The 19798-nt window shown below is 37.5% G+C and overlaps 3 protein-coding genes across 5 annotated transcripts in view; 2 read left to right on the top strand and 1 right to left on the bottom strand.

Annotated features, from left to right (window-relative positions):
• LOC104724403 (mitogen-activated protein kinase kinase 3) overlaps positions 1–749 on the bottom strand; it is a 3834-nt gene extending 3085 nt beyond the window's left edge. Inside the window, exons 1-2 of one of the 2 annotated variants that reach the window (XM_010442887.1) lie at positions 700–749; positions 248–325 (exon numbers count right to left, since the gene is read on the bottom strand). In XM_010442887.1, the coding sequence (XP_010441189.1) occupies positions 248–305 (58 nt within the window). In that variant the 5' untranslated portion in view covers positions 306–325; positions 700–749. Of the gene's footprint in view, positions 1–247; positions 326–660; positions 680–699 lie in introns of those variants that run through there. The other variant, XM_010442888.1, reaches the window with a different exon arrangement.
• On the top strand, positions 8041–10006 carry LOC104724400 (myb-like protein A). Its single transcript, XM_010442881.2, has 4 exons — positions 8041–8429; positions 8526–8803; positions 8947–9073; positions 9437–10006. The coding sequence occupies exons 1-4, from the start codon at positions 8133–8135 to the stop codon at positions 10004–10006; spliced, it is 1272 nt and encodes a 423-aa protein (XP_010441183.1). The 5' UTR covers positions 8041–8132.
• Positions 10437–13086, top strand: LOC104724399. 2 transcript variants are annotated; one of them, XM_019231600.1, is made up of 2 exons: positions 10437–11098; positions 11214–13086. In XM_019231600.1, the coding sequence occupies exon 2, from the start codon at positions 11697–11699 to the stop codon at positions 12843–12845; it is 1149 nt and encodes a 382-aa protein (XP_019087145.1). In that variant the 5' UTR covers positions 10437–11098; positions 11214–11696; the 3' UTR covers positions 12846–13086. The 2 variants fall into 2 exon arrangements, with proteins under 2 accessions (XP_019087145.1, XP_010441182.1); XM_010442880.2 differs by having other exon boundaries at positions 10437–12507; positions 12718–13086.

The following is a 19798-nucleotide window of genomic DNA, read 5'->3' as shown; positions in this document are numbered from 1 at the left end:
GTCGTCTCACAACTTTCAGACTCATCCACATGAGAAGATGTACATTTTTGTAACCCGAGCTCGTTGAAGTTGTAAACTCCATATGATCTACTAAGCAAATTAACAGTTCCACCATCTGATAACTTCACATTCAAAACAAGAAGATAATTTAAAACACAATAATAGCAAAAACTTATTCACTATGGGAATCACAAGAATCATACTAAATACGAATCGTTGGGATCTAAGGATGAGGATGAAGAAAAACCCTTCTCAGCATCAAACAATGGAGAAAGCTTCTTCTTTAGCTCCTCCAATGCCGCCATGGAAACTACTCTTTTTCACTCTGTAACACAAACAAGAGTCAATGAGAAAACAGCAAACTTTTTTTTTGGGGTGAAAGTGTTCAAAAATCATAACTTTACGAGTCTTTCTAATTAGAAGAAACTAATTAAGCCAACAAAGACGATTCTTTTTATACTCAACAAACTCGTTTCTAAGAAATCAATTTCACTTTCTAATAGCCCATTAAAGGATTGGATCAAAGTCATGACGAATCAACTAAATTTAAACAAAGCACGAAACTAATCGTAGAGAAAATCAAATTACAAAAAGATCGATCAAACAATCAAAATTTGCAGTTGAAACCCAACACAAATCAAGCAATTATCTCACTCTTACAATCACAATTATCTCTGCAGAAAGACAAAAAAAGCTTACTTTTTGTTACTCAAAGTTTGTTGCTTTTTCGATATGGAAGATGAACTAACCCAACGTTTCTCTCTGAAGAAGCAAACCCCAACTATAACAATGTGTTGTTCTGAGATTTGAAAACTAAACTACCTGCTGTTTTATAGATATTAAAACTGTACAAAGTTTAGCTTTTAAATTCGGAAACGAGAGTGAGTGTATAACTCTGCTGACGTGGCAGGAAGACTCCAAATGTTTTCTAGGGTTTACGTTTCTTTGAAGATGCAAGTCCCTGTCGCGCATTATTCTGCAGTCCCTGTTTCTTTGATGATCATTGGGAACAATGAAGATTAATGCGTGAATAATGTGCAGAGATGTGAAGTTAGACCTCCAAAGAAGCTAGAAGAGGCGTGAATACTGTGCAGAGATGGGTTAAGCCGGCTGTAGCTAGGTTTTTTTTAAATGCCATCTACACTCGGCCTGGGTGAACGATAAATTTTTCTGTGGTGGAGCTTGGCTTGTATGAAACCACAACGTGGACGTTCTATATCATGTGTGAGAAGCTTTGCTTCCACGGATGAACATAATTTCAGCTGAGTTATAAATTGTATTATGTGTCTACAAAGTCTTCATGATCTTCATCTTGTTTCGTGTGAAGTTTGGTCAGATTGTCATTGCAGCATTATCAGCGGATCAAGAAGGAGCGTCATGGAGGAGGTTGAGGCTCTCTTTCACAATTCGGTTGCTCTATTTTCCTTTTAAAGCTCTTAGATGCTCTGTTTTATTTTTCAAGTTGTAGGTTTGTTCTTGTTTATAAACTCTTATCCTCTTAATTGTTAGAGCAAGTGCAACGAGGATGTCTCACAAAAATTTCTCACCAAAAAAAACAAAATAATATAATATAATATTTTTTATTATGAGAATTTATAAAAACAGACATATTTAATCTTGTTTAATTGTAAAATATAAACCTTAATCCATCTTTATAATTAAATTCAAACCCACATATAACATCTTTTAACTGTAAAATCTAAACTTTAATTCTCCATTGTAAATCTAAATCAATATATAATCTCATTTAACTATATATTTAAACTCTAAATCTTCATTTATTAATTCAAACCGATATATTATAAAATTTAAACTTTCTACCATAATTTATAAACTAAAACCGACATATAACCTTGTAAAATTGAATTTCAATTTTACGTGGATAATTTCAAAATTTTATTTTAAATACTTTTATTAGGTGGCAGATTCTTATTGGATAAAACAAAAGAAAAGGTGAAATATAGAAAAAAAATTTCCAAACACATAAACTTTCTTTGTGGTCACTAAAATTTTATGATTATTGTTTATTATAAGATGAACTATGTTACATTATAACCTATTCAATATTTGCAAGCACTTTAGACTAAATTGTGTTAGAGCAATTACTATGTAGTCTTTTCTTTTTTAAATTTACCCTTCATATTGTGACATCCCAGTTTTCAGAGAGTTTTAAAATAACTGATTTGGCCACCTATGTCATCAAAGTGCAATTATTTATCGGTTAAATGCCATGAGAGAACTCTAAAATTAAGCGTGCTTGTACTAGAGTGATTTTAGTAGGTCTGGGCATAAAAACAGTACCCGAATACCCAACCCGGAATCCGACCTAAAAAACTGGGTTCGGATTGGGTACAGGTTTGCCTATAAACCCTATTGGGTTCTATTTTCTAATACCCGTGGGTTCGGGTTAGGGTCGGATAATACCCGGTACCCGTTTGGGTACCCATTAAACCCGAACATATAAACATATTTATAATATTTATCATTAATATAATGCAATTATCCCAAAATTATGATTATAATTTTGAATATTTCATTTAGTTTTATACCTAAATATAAAAAATAATCAAAATATCTAAAATATTTGGTTATGTAAGTCAAAATTTAACTAAATTTATTTAAATTTAATTATATTTTTTCGGCTACCCGGTAGTTCGGGTACAAATCGGGTTCTAAAATTTGTAACCCAAACCGACCCGAACCCGATAGTACCCAAACCGAACCGAACCCATATATCTAAAAATACCCAATGGATTCTATTTTTCTAAACCCGTTTACCCGAACTCGTACGGGTAATACCCAAACCCGAACGGGTTACCCGAATGCCCAGCCCTAGATTTTAGGATGGGTTACCTTCCGGGAAGTGATTCTCGAAACTGTGAGAGTGAGGACAAAACACAGGAAAATACCATGTGGTGATTTTTAGGAATGGTAAATAAGTCTTTAAAGCCTCCTGGACGTGGCAAACTAGCTGTCGAATATGGTGAGCCCACGGGCCACGAGTGAACAGCCCACTAAGAAAGGTGGGTCGATGGGACAAGAATGGACACGGGCCCACTAAGAGGTGGCGGGTTCACACCATCGAGGGTGACGGTCTTGGTGCGCAACGAGGACGTTGGGGTATGCTAGTGGGGTTGAATTATGACACCCTGGTTTGCGGAGAGTTTAAAAGATTTGATTTGACCACCTATGTCACCAACGTGTACTTATCTTTTCGCTCAAAAGTATTGAGAAACTTCACAGTAAAGCGTGCTTATGCTCGAGTAGTTTCAGAATGGATGATGTTCCAGGAAGTGATTGTCGAAAGTGTGCAAGTAGGGACAAAAAACAAGAAAAGATGATGTGGTGATTTGAAAAGTCAGTAAACAAGTCTTTAAAGCCTCCCATACGTAACAAACCGGCCATCAAATATGGGTGGCCCCATGGAGCAAGAGTGGATGTGAGACCCACTAAAAAAGATGGATCCATAGAACGGGAACGGACATAAGGCCCACTAAAACGTGACGCGAGGCGTTACACACATAGTTTTATATTTGACTACATGATAATATCTATTAATTAAAATCCCAAAACATCTATTTACAAAAAATAATTATGGCTTAACAATTTGACGATATATTTGAGAGCCATAATCCCATCCTATAGACGGTCACTAATCAATACATCTTTGGCCTTTAAATTATTTTTCTTTCATGAAAAAGTTGATTTTACATTTTTCATTTTTAGTTAATCATATCTAAAGACTTTACTCTTTTTTACACTCATGTGTAATATTCTTCTCCGAGTTTTGCTAAATTCTTTTAATGAGATTGTATACTTTTCCAGTGATTTCAGTATCTGTTTTCAACTTTCTGATCATAATATCTCTTTATTTCATACTCATATTCAATTATTTTTCAGTTTGATTTTCTCAAAATTGGTGTGAACATCGTTTCCAGTGGTGTTAAGATGAATTTTCACAGAATATCATCAATTATGAAGATTTCATCTTTAATGAAGTCCACCGAAGTCTTGTTACTAGTGATGCATCTTATACCGTTTTACAATTTTAAAACTGTTTCTCGGGTTGAATACACTTTCTACATTCAATCAAAAAGGATATACTTATGGTGGGAAAAAAGAACAATACTTGGGTGGTATCGTAATAAACCCTTATATTCAACACCCTTACACCATTGTCAAATTACATTTAAACAAAAGTTAAAATTATTAAAATAAAACATATTAAAAAGTAAATTATTGACAAAAATATTAGTTTTGTTAAATCCAAACCAGCACATAATCTCGTTTAACTGTAAAATCTAAACTCTAATTACCCTATATTCAAACCGATATATAACTTCGTTTAATTATAAAATTTAACCATAATCCTTTTTTATAATCTCAAACCGACATATAATCTCGTTTAATTGTAAAATCGAAACCCTAATTCTCCTCTACAAATTCAAACAGACATATATAATCTCTTTTAATTGTAAAACTATAAGCCTTAATCCATCTTCATAAACCCGACTCACATATAACCACGTTTAATTGTAAAATCTAAAGTCTAATCCTCCATTGTCAATCCAAATCCACTTGTAATCTAGTTTACTTATATATTTAAATTCTAAATCCTCATTTATTAACCCAAACTGACATATAACATCATTTAGTTATAAAATTTAAACCTTCTACCATACTTTATAAACTCAAACCGACATATAACCTTGTGAAATTGAAATTCAATTTTACGTGGATAATTTCAAAATTTTATTTTAAATAATTTTATTAGGTGGCAGGTTCTTATTGGCTAAAACAAAAGAGAAGGTGAAATATATAAAAAAATTTCCAAACACACAAACTTTCTCTATGGTCACTAAAATTTTATGATTATTGTTTATTATAAGATGAACTATGTTACATTATAACCTATTCAATATTTGCAAGCACTTTAGATTAAATTGTGCTAGAGCAATTACTATGTAGTCTCTTTTTTTTTTTAATTTACCCTTCACATTGTGACATCCCAGTTTTCGGAGAGTTTTAAAATAATTGATTTGGCCACCTATGTCATCAAAGTGCAATTATTTATCGGTTCAATGCCCAGAGAGAACTCTAAAATTAAGCGTGCTTGTACTAGAGTGATTTTAGGATGGGTTACCTTCCGGGAAGTGATTCTCGAAACTGTGAGTGTGAGGACAAAACACAGGAAAATATCATGTGGAAATTTGTAGGATCGGTAAATAAGTCTTTAAAGCCTCCCAGACGTGGCAAACTAGTCGTCGAATATGGTGAACCCACGGGCCGCGAGTGAATAGCCCACTAAGAAAGGTGGGTCGATGGGACAAGAATGGACACGGGCCCACTAAGAGGAGGCGGGTTCACACCATCGGGGGTGACGGTCTTGGTGCGCAACGAGGACGTTGGGGTCTGCTAGTGGGGGTGAATTATGACACCCTGGTTTGCGGAGAGTTTAAAAGATTTGATTTGACCACCTATGTCACCAACGTGTACTTATCTTTTCGCTCAAAAGTATTGAGAAAACTTCATAGTAAAACGTGCTTATGCTCGAGTAGTTTCAGAATGGATGACGTTCCAGGAGTTGATTGTCGAAAGTGTGTAAGTAGGGACAAAAAACAAGAAAAAATGATGTGGTGATTTGAAAGGTCAGTAAACAAGTCTTTAAAGCCTTCCGTACGTAACAAACCGGCCATCAAATATGGATGGTCCCATGGAGCGAGAGTGGATGTGGGACCCACTAAAAAAGATGGGTCCATAGAACGGGAACGGACATAAGGCCCACTAAAACGTGACGCGAGGCGTTACACACATAGTTTTATATTTGACTACATGATAATATTTATTATTTAAAAGCCCAAAACATCTATTTACAAAAAACAGTTCTGGCTTAACAACTTGACGATATATTTGAGAGCCATAACCCCATCCTATAGACGGTCACTAATCAATACATTTTTGGCCTTTAAATTATTTTTCTTTCATGAAATAGTTGATTTTACATTTTTCATTTTTAGTTAATCATATCTAAATACTTTACTCTTTTTGACCACTCATATGTAATATTCTTCTCCGAGTTTTGCTAAATTTTTTTAATGAGATCATATACTTTTCCAGTGATTTCAGTATCTGTTTTCACTTTCTGATCATAATATCTCTTTATTTCATACTCATATTCAATTATTTTTCAGTTTGATTTTCTCAAAATTTGTGTGAACATCGTTTTGAGTGGTGTTAAGATGAAATTTTCACATAATATCATCAATTATGAAGATTTCATCTTTAATGAAGTCCACCAAAGTCTTTGTTACTAGTGATGCATTTTATACCATTTTACAATTTTAAAACTGATTCTCAGGTTGAATACACTTTCTACATTCAATCCAAAAGGATAAACTTATGATGGGAAAAAAGAACAATACTTGGGTGGTATCGTAATAAACCCTTATATTCAACACCCTTACACCATTGTCAAATTACATTTAAACAAAAGTTAAAATTATTAAAATAAAACATATTAAAAAGTAAATTATTGACAAACATATTTTATGATTATTGTTTATTATAAGATGAACTTTGTTACATTATAACATATTCAATATTTGCAAGCACTTTAGATTAAATTGTGCTAGAGCAATTACAATATAGTTTTTTTTTGAAAAAAAATACTTTCACGTTGTGACACCCCGGTTTGCAGAGAGTTTTAAAAGAATTGATTTGGTCATCTAGGTCACCAAAGTGCACTTATCTTTTCGGAAAAAGTCGTGAGATAACTCAACAGTTAAGTGTGCTTGTGCTAGAGTAGTTTTAGGATGGGTGACCTTCCGAGAAGTGATTTTCGGAACTGTGTGAGAGAGGACAAAAAACAGGGGAATATCATGTGGTTATTTGTAGGGACGGTAAACAAGTCTTGAAATCTTTTTGACGTAGCAAATTAGAACTTCAGAGTTAAATGTGCTTATGCTAGAACTTCAGAGTGATTATCGGAATTTTGCGAGTGAGGACAAAACACAGAGAAATCTAACATGATGATTTGTAGGATCGCTAAACAAATTTTTAAAGCCTCTTGGACATAGCAAACTGACCGTCGGATATGGATGGGCCCATGGCAGGGAGTGGATGTGGGGCCCATTAATAAATGTGGGCCTATGTACTGGTAGTGTTCATGAACCCCACTAAGAGAGATGGTAATAGAGGCATTACAAGTGGCATCAGGCCGAACCTAGAGGAGTGTGGATTCGAGTAGGCACACACTATCGGGATGATGGTCTTGGTGCACACCGAGGATGTTGTGATCTGTTAGTGGGGGTAAATTGTGACACCCCAGATTCTGGTACATGCCGAGAGGTTTAAAAGAATTGATTTGGCCACCTATTTCACCAAAGTGCACTTATCTTTTCAGTCAAAGATTCTGAGAGAACTCCATAATTAAGTGTGTTTATGCTGGAGTAGATTCATGATTGATGACCCCTTGGGAAGATTATCAGAACTGTGCGAGTGAGAACAAAACACCGGCAAAAATACCACTTGGTAATTTGTATGATCGGTAAAAAAATTTTAAAGCCTCCCTAACATAGCAAACCAGCAGTCATATATGGATGCATCCAAGGGCCGAAAGTTGACTTAGAGCCCACTAAAAAATGGGTATGTGGGACGAAAAATGGACATGGATTTCATTAAAAGATGCCAATTGGAACGTTACACACAAAGTTTTATATTTGACTACTTTATAATATCTATTAAAAGCGCAATACATCTATTGACAAAAAACAATTATGGCTTAATTAATACATTGACCAGATATTTGACAGCCATAATCTCATCCTATAAACGGTTACTTATCGATACATTTTTGGCCTTTCGATTATTTTTCTTTGAGAAAAAAATTGCTTTTTACATTTTGTAGCTAATCATATCTAAAGACTTTACTCTTTTTGACCACTCATTTGTAATCTTCTTCTCCGAGTTTTGATAAATTCTTATAAGAAGATTGTAAACTTCTCCAGTGGTTTTCAGAATCTGTTTTCAACTTTCCGATCATAATACCTCTTTATTCCATACTCATTTCAATCATTTTCAGTTTTTGTTTCTCAAAATTGGTCTAACCGTCCTTTGAATTCGGTGGTGTTAAAATGAAATTTTCACACAATATCACCAATGAAAATTTCATCTTTAATGAAGCCCACCAAAGTCTTGTTACTACAGATGCATCTTATATACCGTTTTACAATAACAATTTAGATCAATCTTCTCTTAACAAATGGTTTCTTCCACCAGATCTGACTGATATTTCTAGTCATCACCAACTAAATCCTATACCATCGATCCCAAAACAAAGTCAAGATTTCCTCAATCAAAATTTGGATAATACCCAAAATCATCTGGTTTACAACTCTCCCTCATATGAAGTTCCATCAAATTATCCATTCGTGAGTATCCAAACCTACTCAAGTATCGATACTTTCAAGGAACCTATGAATAGCTTAACCAACAAGAACAATATCCATTTGGTTTATGGTTTGCAGGGACATACTCTACGGGATGAAACTGTACACAATGCTGAGCTTACTAAGAGGGTTTGTGTGCCAGCTCTTGATCAAATGATGGGTGGACCTCGGTCATTTGATGTGCCAGTGCCAGAGAGTATCAAAAACACAACCAGAGAAATCATGAATCAACATGAAAGTCAGAAGATGGTAAAAACTTATCAAAAAGAGAAAAAAAAAATGGTGCGGACAAGCAAACATTCAAAGAAAGGTAACATCATCAAAGCGAAAGCGAAATGGACAAAATCTGAGGACACGTAAGTCTCCATATTTTTCTTTATCATATAAAAACTGAAAGTAATATACAATTCCATCACTGAAACTCTCGTAATAACTATTTTAACCGTATATATTTTTTATATTATTTTCTGAGGATGTTATATTATTTTGTAATATATAGAGAATTGAAAAAATTAGTGAAGGAAGTTGAGCCAAACAAATGGACAAAAATAGCAAAAAAGCTCAAAGGACGAACAGGAAAACAATGCAGAGAGAGGTGGCAGAACCATCTTCATCCTGATATTAAGGTGATCTTTTTTTCAATCTTCCAATTTTCTTAATTTCAAATATTAATATAAAATATATAATAATAATAATAATTACAACTTATATGTGTGTATATATAAGGTTACGATTAAATCATGTTGCATCATCTTGATTATTTTTTTTGTTTACAAAAGTTCGTAATTAAGTGATACACATTATAATACTTACAATTAATATGAAATTGAATGCGAAATGAATTTGCAATTTTTTTTTTCACAGTTGTGCGTCCTTGTACCGTTTACCTTTACTTCCATCAATAAAAAAAAAGAAGTCATTTAGATATATACATACAAAAAATATGGGTGCCATTTATGTATATATAAATTTGTAATATGTGATTTCAGGATGCTGCTTGGAGTAAAGAAGAAGATCAAATACTGATTGAACTACACAAGGTAGTTGGTACGAAATGGGTAAAAATCGCACAAGAACTCCCGGGAAGAAGTCCCAACTGTATTAAGAACCACTGGAACACTACAATGCGTCGGGTGCAAAAACAAAGTGGTGAAAATCTCAACCTTGCTCATAATAACATCCTCGAAAACTACGTAAGGTATGTCATAATCAATAACGATAATCTTTCCAAGACCACTGAAACCGATGGTGAAACGACAAATACCGAGGATGACGATGAGTATAAAGATATGTTCTTTGAGGAGTCGGATTCGAACATGGATGGTGGGACACATATAATTGACGTTCGCACACAGACAATTGACGCTGGCACGCAGACCATGGATGCTGGCATGCAGACAATTGACGCTAGCATGCAGACCAACCAACCATTAGTCAATGCGCCTACAACATCATATTATGTTCCGACGCCAGAGATGTTTACATGGAAAAATTATGCTACAGAGCTTTGTGAACCAGTGAATGACAGTCTAAAGGATCTGATGCAATGGTGGGAGTAATATCCGATGAGGGTAATTTCTTTCCTCAAGATATTTTCTAAGTATCATATGAGGAAATAGATCTATGTATCTCTCTATCTATCTATCATTTTTCTGTTTTAAAGCAACTTCTAATTTACACCATTTCAGTATGTTTTTTATATATCTTTACAAGACATTTTTAACAAAAAAAAAAATCTTTACAAGACATATATGTTATTATGATATGTGGTGTTCTCTTTTGACTGAGCGACTAAGTATTTTCTTCATATAGTTATTTCATCAAGCATTTCTCATCTTAAACTTGTTATATACTTCAAACTTATATTGAATGAGAATTGCATAACTTATGTCTGTAAGAAAATGTGGTTTTTGGATTACTAATTTAATTTCTCTAACTATAACTACAGCTAATAGCACCAAATTAAATTTGTGAAAGCCAGCCCAAAAATTTCTAAAAATCAGTTAATTGCACACAAAAAGTTGTAAATATGCTCTTGTAAAATTATGAATTGGATGGATCTGTCGCAATTAGAATTTACGGCGATTTCGATGACGACTAGTTCGGTTTTTTGAATGTTTGGTTACGATGGGTTTTGGAGACGGAAAGAGGGTCTTTCTCGTTCTCTGGGTGGTGAGGGTCAGGGGAGTCAGACCGGATGTCTGATTCCGACTCTTAATGCAAACCCTATACTGGTATCGGATCTTAGTTTCTTCAAAGAGGATTCGATACGATCGGGATTTGGAGATTTGGTTTGGTTGGCTATATCCAATCGATTTGGGGTTATTGGAAGTATCGAGTCTGAAGATTTGATTTTGATTTTGATTTCGGATCTGTTTTTGGTTGCGTCGGTATTGAAGATGGAGATATCGTATCGGGGCTTTATGAAAAAGATTATATGGTGGTCTTCTTTCTATTTACTGATGATTAGCGGATGGAGATTTGATTGTGATCGGATAGTCGACGGTAGTTATGGAATCTGGAGGACTGGAGTATCTCAAGATTTGTCTCGTATCTCAGGATTGAGATTCCGACTGGCTTTGATACGGTTCATTATTGGGATATATTTGATTCGATTTGCTTCCGCTTATGAGTTGAGGACAGTTGATAAGGTATTTAGGTTTTGGTGTGGGTTTTGCTCAGTAATTACGTCTCTTTGGTCTCTCTGTTTATTGCTTCTTCAGCGGCTATACTCATTTCATTCTTTCTGTGTTTTATTCGAGGGAGGTCCTTACGTTTTCTTTTTGCGGCGAACCATGGCTCAACTAGCTCTCAACAAGGGTAAATTATCTCTGGTCCGCACGGAAACTGTGACGATTTCCAATTCAGTTTTGGCCCAGAGAATCCAGCAGTTCTCAATGACGCTCATTGGGAGGCTAATGAATCCTGCCTGTCAGAACATGGAGTCTCTGATTGCTAACTTCCCCAAAATTTGGAAACTAGAGGAGAAGGTTGTGGGAGCAGACCTTGGACAAGGCGTCTTCCAGTTCAATTTCGAGGATGAAGAGGATCTTTTGTCTGTTCTTCAGAATGGACCATACCATTTTGATAGTTGGATGGTGTCTCTTGTGCGTTGGGAGCCAGTCATTTCCTCCTCTTATCCGTCGGTGATAAACTTCTGGGTTAAGGTGTCAGGAATACCTATGCATCTGTGGGAGGTGGCTACATTAGAAGCCATTGGTAAGAAGATTGGGAAGATCCAAGAGGTTGATGAGGAGTCAGTTAACAGGTGTTTGTGATCATTGCTCTCGAATTACGCATGACTCAAAAGTCTGTCCAGAGTTGCTCAAGGTTGGATCGGGTCAAGGTCCTGCTGAGAAGATGGAGAGTAGGGGTGGTCAAAGGCATCTCCATGGAGTCAAACAGGAACAACATCACAACGCTGGGGGTTGGGAAAAACCTAGAAAACAGGCTAAGCGTGCTCTAGACTTTCAGTCTGCGGATTATGGTGATCAGGGTTACTTTCCGCAGCAACTTTTTGGTGGTAGTGGTCCTCACGGTCCGAGACAGTATGAGCGTTCGCAGGGTTTGGCTTGGGGTCAAAGGAGAAACTTCGGTGAGGTTGTTACTGATGATGGATTTCGCCGTGGCTTTCAAAAGGGAAGTGGCGAGTCATCGGGAAAGGGCTCCGGGTTTCATTTAAACAGAAAGGGTACTGGGCCAGCTTGGCCCAAACCTTTGTTTAAAGTGAAACAGGCCTCAGCTGCGAAGCAGGCTTTTCTGGGTCTCGATGCCAATTTGGGTGATTCTGGCAACCATGTTCTGCAAGAGGCTAGGGATCAGGAGGGAAGTGATACTAAGGGGGATGCGGGGGCGTCTCTAGATATGGATTTCGAGGTTGAAAACGATGATCTCTTGGAGGATGGTGAGTTTGGTGATACTGATAAGGGCGATCACAATGGTGCTCAGGACGAGGTCGTCCCTCCTGTCCAGGGAGCTGACTCACACCCTAGTCACGGAGCTGATATCCAAGGTGATCAAGGGCTCGACGTTCAGGATAAGTCTGGAAGTGGTCCACAAGGTAAAATTATTAATTCTGATTCGCTGGATTTAGCCGTGGGGGTTGTTAATAGTGCATTGGCAGTTCTTACTTTTGGTGATACAAGTGGTCAAAAGGGGAGTACGTTTAGTTCATATGGTAGAAGGAATGCGTGTAGTACTAGAGTAGTTCCTGTGGTTTTGGCTTCTCCAGGGAAACGCTTACTTGCTAAGGCCTTGTCTAAACCTGCAGGTGATGGACATAAACAGAAGCAGCTGGGGAAATCGGGTACTAATAAAGTGGACGGTAAACCTTCGGATGGGGGTCGTCCAAGCAAGAAAGGGATGGGGGCTCTCCCGAAACCGCCGGCTCGAACGTGAAGATTTTGAGTTGGAACTGTCAGGGCATTGGGGTGGATCTGACAGAAGGATATTTGGGAGATTTGTGGAAGCAGCATAAGCCAGATATTTTATTTTTATCAGAAACTAAAAAATGTTTTTCTTATTTACAAAAATATCAGAAGAAGTTTGGTTATAATAACTTGTATTCAGTTGACCCCCTTGGTTCTAGGGGTGGGTTAGCTTTATTTTTCAAGGATGAAATAAAATTATCTATTTTATATGAGAGTGACCGTATAATTGATGCACAAGCGTATTTTGGTCAACATTTAGTATTTTTGACTTTTGTCTATGGGGATCCTGTCACGCAAAATCGCGTAAAGGTGTGGGAGAAGTTAATGGATATTGGTTCTCTTCGAATTGTTCCTTGGTTTATGATTGGTGACTTTAATGAATTAGTTGGTAATCATGAGAAACGGGGTGGCGCTATACGCCCAATGACTTCCTTTGTACCTTTTAATTCAATGATTAATCATTGTGGTATGCTGGAATTCCCGTGTTATGGGGAGCAATTGTCATGGCGAGGAAATCGCTGTAATAATCAGGTGGTTCGGTGTCGTTTAGACCGCGCATTAGGGAATGAGGATTGGCATAATTTCTTTCCCAATTCCAAGGTAGACTATTTGGAGATGATTGGTTCTGACCATTGTCCCATTTTGGCAACTTGTCTTAGAACAGTTACAAGACGAAATAGGCAGTTTCGTTTTGATAAACGATGGTTGGGGAAGGATGGTTTACTAGGAGCGGTAGAGGCAGGGTGGGCACGCACGAATAATTTTAGGATATCGGCTTTCGTCGATAAGAGCAGGAATTGTCGAAATTCGATTTCGTGGTGGCGGAAGAATAATGTGACGTCTGGTCCTTCTCTTATTTCTTCCCTTAAAATAGCGTTACAGGAGGCTAAGATGGATGACTCGATTTCTCAGGAAGAAATTCGGGACATTGAGCGAAAACTAAAAGAGGCTTATAGGGATGAGGAAATGTATTGGCAACAGAAGAGTAGGAAATTTTGGCTACGTGTGGGTGACAAAAATACAAAATATTTTCATGCATCGACTAAGCAGAGGAGGGTACGGAATAAGATTGTTGGGCTATTTGGTCCGAACAATGTATGGGACGATACGCCCTTGGGAATGGTGAGGATTGCCTCAAAATATTTTGAGGAGCTCTTTGAAAGATCAGATGTAAGTGGTATTTCGGATATACTTCAGGAGATTTCCCCTATCATTACGGATAGTATGAACCAAAGTTTAACTAGGGATATTACGGAGTCGGAGGTTCGGAAGGCATTATTTGCTATGCACCCAGAGAAGTCTCCAGGTCCTGACGGTATGACGGCCTTGTTTTTCCAACGATTCTGGTCTTCTTTTAAAGGGGATCTGGTGACTTTGGTTAAAGAATTTTTCCGAACGGGCGGTTTTGACCCTCGCCTTAATGAGACTAATATTTGTCTCATCCCTAAGGTGGATAGGCCGCAACGTATGACAGAATTTCGGTCGATTAGTCTATGTAATGTGAGTTATAAGATTATTTCAAAAGTGTTATGCTTTAGGCTTAAGCGATTTTTACCGTCACTGGTTTCAGAGACGCAATCGGCCTTTGTTGCAGGGCGACTGATTACAGATAATATCTTAGTTGCCCAGGAAATGTTCCATGGGTTAAATACTAACCAACGATGTAAATCAGATTTTCTAGCATTCAAAACGGATATGAGCAAAGCGTACGACCGTGTTGAATGGGATTTTTTGGAAGCGGTTATGATTAAAATAGTATTTGATAGACGGTGGATTACCTTGATTATGTGGTGTGTTTCTTCGGTATCGTATCAAGTACTTTTAAATGGTCAACCTTGGGGATCCATTTTACCGAAGAGGGGATTACGTCAGGGTGATCCTCTTTCTTCCTATTTGTTTATCCTCTGCACAGAGGTCCTAATAGCGAATATCAAAAAGGCTGAACGTGAAAAGAAAATTACCGGCATATCGATTGCTCGAGATTGTCCGTCGATCTCGCATTTATTGTTTGCTGATGATAGTCTATTCTTTTGTAAGGCAGAGGAGTCTGAGTGTAAAGTGGTAATGGATATTATAGGTAATTACGGAAAGGCATCGGGACAAGAGGTTAATTTAGGGAAATCTTCTATCATGTTTGGCAAGAAAGTTCCGCCGGATGTAAGATCTCGGATTAAAACGGTAATTGGAATTTCCAGTGAGGGAGGTATGGGTTCTTATTTGGGAATACCTGAAAACCTTCAAGGTTCCAGGACTAACGTTTTCAGTTATGTTAATGATCGTCTGGATGAGAGAGTTAATGGTTGGCGTTAGCTCTTCCAACTCATGTTATGTCGTGTTTTAAATTGCCACAGGCGTTGACAACCAAACTTACGGGTGCCATATCAAACTTCTGGTGGAAGTCTAATGATAAGGCTAGAGGCCTGCATTGGGTAGCTTGGGATAAACTGTGTGAGGACAAATGTGATGGGGGGTTTGGGTTTCCGCGCTTTGGAAGAATTTAATGATGCAATGTTGGCTAAGCAATATTGGAGGTTGATTCATTACCCGAACTCTTTAATGGCTAGAGTGATGCGTGGTAGATATTTCCGGAGAAAACATCCTTTACGGGCAACTAAACCATATTCTCCATCTTTTGCGTGGAGGAGTATTTTCTCCGTTAAGGGACTAGTGGAACGAGGGGCACGGTGGATAGTAGGCTCGGGTTGTGACATTTCGGTATGGAGGGATCCTTGGATACCCGATCACCAGCCAAGACCAGCGAATGGTAGGGGGAGAGTTCTACATCCTAATTTGAAGGTCAATCATTTAATTAATCCCCTTACGATGGATTGGCACTTGCCCATTCTAGAGGAGTATATGGATCCAGTGGATATCCCGCTTATACAGAGTTTGGCGGTTAGTAAGTCTTTTCGTTCGGATAGACTGATTTGGCATTATACTAAGTCCGGTAAGTATTCCGTGAGGACTGGCTATAGGTTAGCACGAGAATTTCAAAAGGAAGCCGAATTTGGGTCAACGTGCACTGTTTTACGAGCACAAGCTTGGAAACTTGAGGTCCCTTCAAAAGTTCAACATTTTTTCTGGCAGGTGGCTTCTGGTTGTCTCCCTGTAAAGGAACGGATTGCTCATAGGGGTGTACGGTGTGATGTTACGTGTCAACGGTGTGGTTCTGCGGTGGAGTCTATTAATCACGCTCTTTTCGTGTGTGAACGTTCCCGTTTGGTTTGGGAGCTAACGCCGATGCATCTTTCTTCGACAGGGTTTCCCTACGGATCAGTGTATTCAAATTTGGATTTCTTATACTCCAAGGCCTTGTTGAGCTTCGGGGGTTCGGGTATTGGATTTTTGTTGCCCTGGATTTTGTGGACAATTTGGAAGGATAGGAATAAAAAAAGTTTTTCAAGGAGTTGAGGCTGACCCAATTGATATTATAAATCAGGCGTCAACCGATAAACTTTTGTGGGAGGAGGCTAAGTCCTTCTCGGGGAACTTATTGACTCGTCAGCCGGTTCCGGAGGAAAGGGTTGTTTCTGTTCGGTGTCAGGTTGATGGGTCATGGAAAGGATCCGACCCTTTAGAGGGCTTGGGTTGGTGGTATGGGACTTATGAGGATAAGACGCTTCTTTTGGGAGCTTGCAGTCTTCGTCGTAGTCCCTCTTCCCTTCACTCGGAGCTTAATGCTTTGGTATGGGCGATGGAGTCTCTTCGGGCGATGGGGATTGATTGTCTGAATTTCGAGTCAGACAGCGCTGAACTGGTGGCGATGGTGCAGGATCCGGACGACTGGCCAGCATTTTCGCACTTATTGGAAGACTTCCATTCCCTCAGATCATCTTACCCCTCCTTCACTCTGACACAGATTCCGCGAACGTCAAACGCCCGAGCAGACTGTCTTGCTCGTTCTTTTAGACCTTTAGCTTCTGAATCTTCTTTTGTGAATTCTCTTCCTCCAGATTGGGCAACTAATCTTGGAGTCACTTTTTAATTTATTTAAATGTAAGATTGAAAAAAAAAATTATGAATTGAAAGGAACAAATAAATAAAATAGTTGTTTAAATTCAAAACTAGCTCAGTACTAGTGCTATAGCACGAGTTAAACTTTATCTTATACAGAAATTTTGTATATTATTTTTATAATTGTAGAACATACTTTTTATATTTTATATTAGTTTTAAAACCATTTTTGATATTTTATTTTAGTTATAAACCATCTCATTATGTAATTTTACATTTAACTCGTTGACTGCTAATTGATCATAACCCATTACATTTAACATGTCGTCTACTATAAATACATTATATATTATTTTAAAAATCAAATTAGAGTATTTTTGTAATTTTATTTCGTTGATATATTAAATATTGATTATATTCTTTACAAAATCAGTTAACTAATTTATAATTTTCAACTGTTTATTTTATTATATAAAATTATACTTTCAACAAAATAATGTATGAAACTGAATATAAATATTCAAAGAATGACCTGCTACTCAGTCAAAAATTTTATTTTGTTACAATTTTTTTATATATTGAACAATTTTTATTTATTTTTAAAAATTCAAATTATAGCATATGTGGAAAAAAAAATTTAGTGTTATATGGATCATGGATGATATGATGGTTTATTTATTTCACAAAAAAATAGAATCATATGAAAATAAGAGGTGAAATATAATAATTAATGACAAATTAATATGGTAAGTTAGATATCAAATCTTATATGTTTATTTTGATTGGATATATATATATATATATATACATTAAATTAATAATGTATTTTTGTTTTCCTAAAATAATTAAATTGAATAAATTAGTATTTGACATTTTTACCAATAATGACTATTATTAATTTTTTTTAACTTATATTTGTAATGGAGTTGTGAAATAACTATGTAAACTTTTTAAAGTTAATTTTACTTCCCAATTAACAAAGAGGGGATTTTAATAGGAAGAAAACATATAATTTAGTGTCAAAGATATTAAATTGTAACTTGGATCAAAATTTTAAGTTGGCATCAAAATTATCAGAGATTTTTCCTCCTTATGAAATTTTAAATTTAAAATTTAATATCATATTGAACAAAGTAATAATAACCAATTATTTTTAGATTTTGAGTTGAAGGCTGACGTGGCAAGGGTGAAAAAAAGGCGACTAGGGTTTTTTGCTTTCTCGTCAAGTTTTGATGCCGCCGGTGGGTTCTCCAAGTCCTCCTGCGGTGGAGAAGGATGTCGTAGAGGGGGCGAAGGAGGGAGGAGATTGTGTGGTTTTGTCAGAGGGGTTGGTGGAGACATCTACCAGTGCTACTCAGGTTCAGGAGATTCCACAGGGGGTCTCGTCATCGGTTCAGCCTGCAAAAAACGGGAAACGCTCTTTCCTGCAGGTTGCTCAGAAACGTGTGTTCACTCAGCAAAAGTTTGCAGTATCGGAGATTGATGGACAGGAGAAGGTTGTAGTGCCGAAGGAGGTGTTTGTTGGTGCGAAGCCTTTGTGGGAGGACTTCGTCATTGGCAAGTTTCTTAACGCTAAGGCTCCACATGTCGGGAAGATTCACATGATTGTGAATAAGATCTGGCAGTTGGGAGATCGGACGTCTTTGATTGATGTCTTCACAGTCAACGACTCTACAGTGAAGTTCCGTATCAGGAATGAGGGAATGAGACATCGCATACTGAATCGAGGAATGTGGAACATAGCCGATCTACCTATGATTGTATCAAAGTGGACTCCATATGTTGAGGAAGCTCAACCAGGTTTGAAGTCAGTTCCACTATGGGTCACCCTTAGCAATGTTCCTCCTACCATGTTTACGGACAAGGGATTGGAGTTCCTCTCTAGTGCGGTGGGAAAGCCTATTAGGTTGCATCCCAAAACTGAGGCATGTATCAGTTTCGATGAGGCTCAAGTTTTGATTGAAGTAGATCTGACAAAGGAGCTACTGCGGGAATATGTGTTTACGGGAGAGGAAGAGGGGGAGCTCGACTCCGTGGTTCAGTATAGCTATCCCTGGTTGCCGCCGTGGTGCACTTGTTGTAAGAAATGGGGACATCTTGCTGCAACTTGTTTAATCTCAGATGCCTCAGTTGGTTCTGATAAGCAGACTCTACCGAACTCCCCAGCTAAGGTAGTTAGTGAGGAGACTAGCTTAGTAAACGATCAAGCTCCTGCAACCTTGGTAGTTGCCATGATCCCCTATACAGAAATTTCAGACACCTTGCCGACCTTAGAGGAGGATGCAGTGGCAGACGATTGGATTACGCCGAAGTCTGTTAGAAGCAGTCCGGGGAAAAGGCGGGAGGTGCCTATTGACGATGGATCCCTTTTAAAGAACTCTTAGTCTGTTTTGGGTGAAGAGACAGAGCTGGAGGAAGAATCTGAGACGGTTCTGGGTGAGGCTGCAGGTGTGGTAGCTAATCCGCCTTGTCCAGAGGATAAAAATGTCATCATACGTCAACCTGCACCTAATAAACGGGGTTCCCAGTTGGATGTTCCTATGCGCACATACTTGCATCCGGGAACCAAATCAGTGAAAAAACATGGCTCCAACCTTCCTGCTCTTTCTGCTAGGGATCCTCCTAGAGATCAGAGTACAAAGCCTCAATTCAAACATTAATGTCAGGTTTTTGCTGGAATGTTCGCGGTTTAAATAGATCTTCAAAACATTCCGTTATAAAGCAGTGGGTGGAGGGAAATAAGTTTCAGTTTGGTTGTTTGCTTGAAACTCGTGTTCGGGAAAAGAAGGTTTCATGGTTGGGAAGTCATTTGTTTCCCAGTTGGTCCGTTCTAACAAATTATGAGTACAGTCGTCGGGGACGCATATGGGTTCTCTGGAAGGGAAATGTGAGGATGGACCCTTTCTACAAAAGTGAGCAGTTAATAAGCCTTGGATACTCTTTGGTGATTTCAATGAAACCTTGGAT

This window comes from Camelina sativa, chromosome 11 (assembly GCF_000633955.1).
Source record: "Camelina sativa cultivar DH55 chromosome 11, Cs, whole genome shotgun sequence".
Classification (NCBI taxonomy): Eukaryota; Viridiplantae; Streptophyta; class Magnoliopsida; order Brassicales; family Brassicaceae; genus Camelina; species Camelina sativa.
Note: the sequence above shows the minus strand (reverse complement) of the source record. Positions and strands in the feature narration are given on the sequence as shown.

What these genes read in the sequence shown, in the direction of transcription:
- LOC104724400 (XM_010442881.2), top strand. Translation starts at nt 8,133, where the DNA reads ATGAAATTTTCACACAATATCACCAATGAAAATTTCATCTTTAATGAA. An exon ending in TTCCATCAAATTATCCATTC is followed by an intron (nt 8,430 to 8,525) that starts GTGAGTATCCAA and finishes TATGGTTTGCAG; the next exon opens with GGACATACTCTACGGGATGA. An exon ending in TGGACAAAATCTGAGGACAC is followed by an intron (nt 8,804 to 8,946) that starts GTAAGTCTCCAT and finishes TGTAATATATAG; the next exon opens with AGAATTGAAAAAATTAGTGA.
- LOC104724399 (XM_019231600.1), top strand. Translation starts at nt 11,697, where the DNA reads ATGAGGAGTCAGTTAACAGGTGTTTGTGATCATTGCTCTCGAATTACG.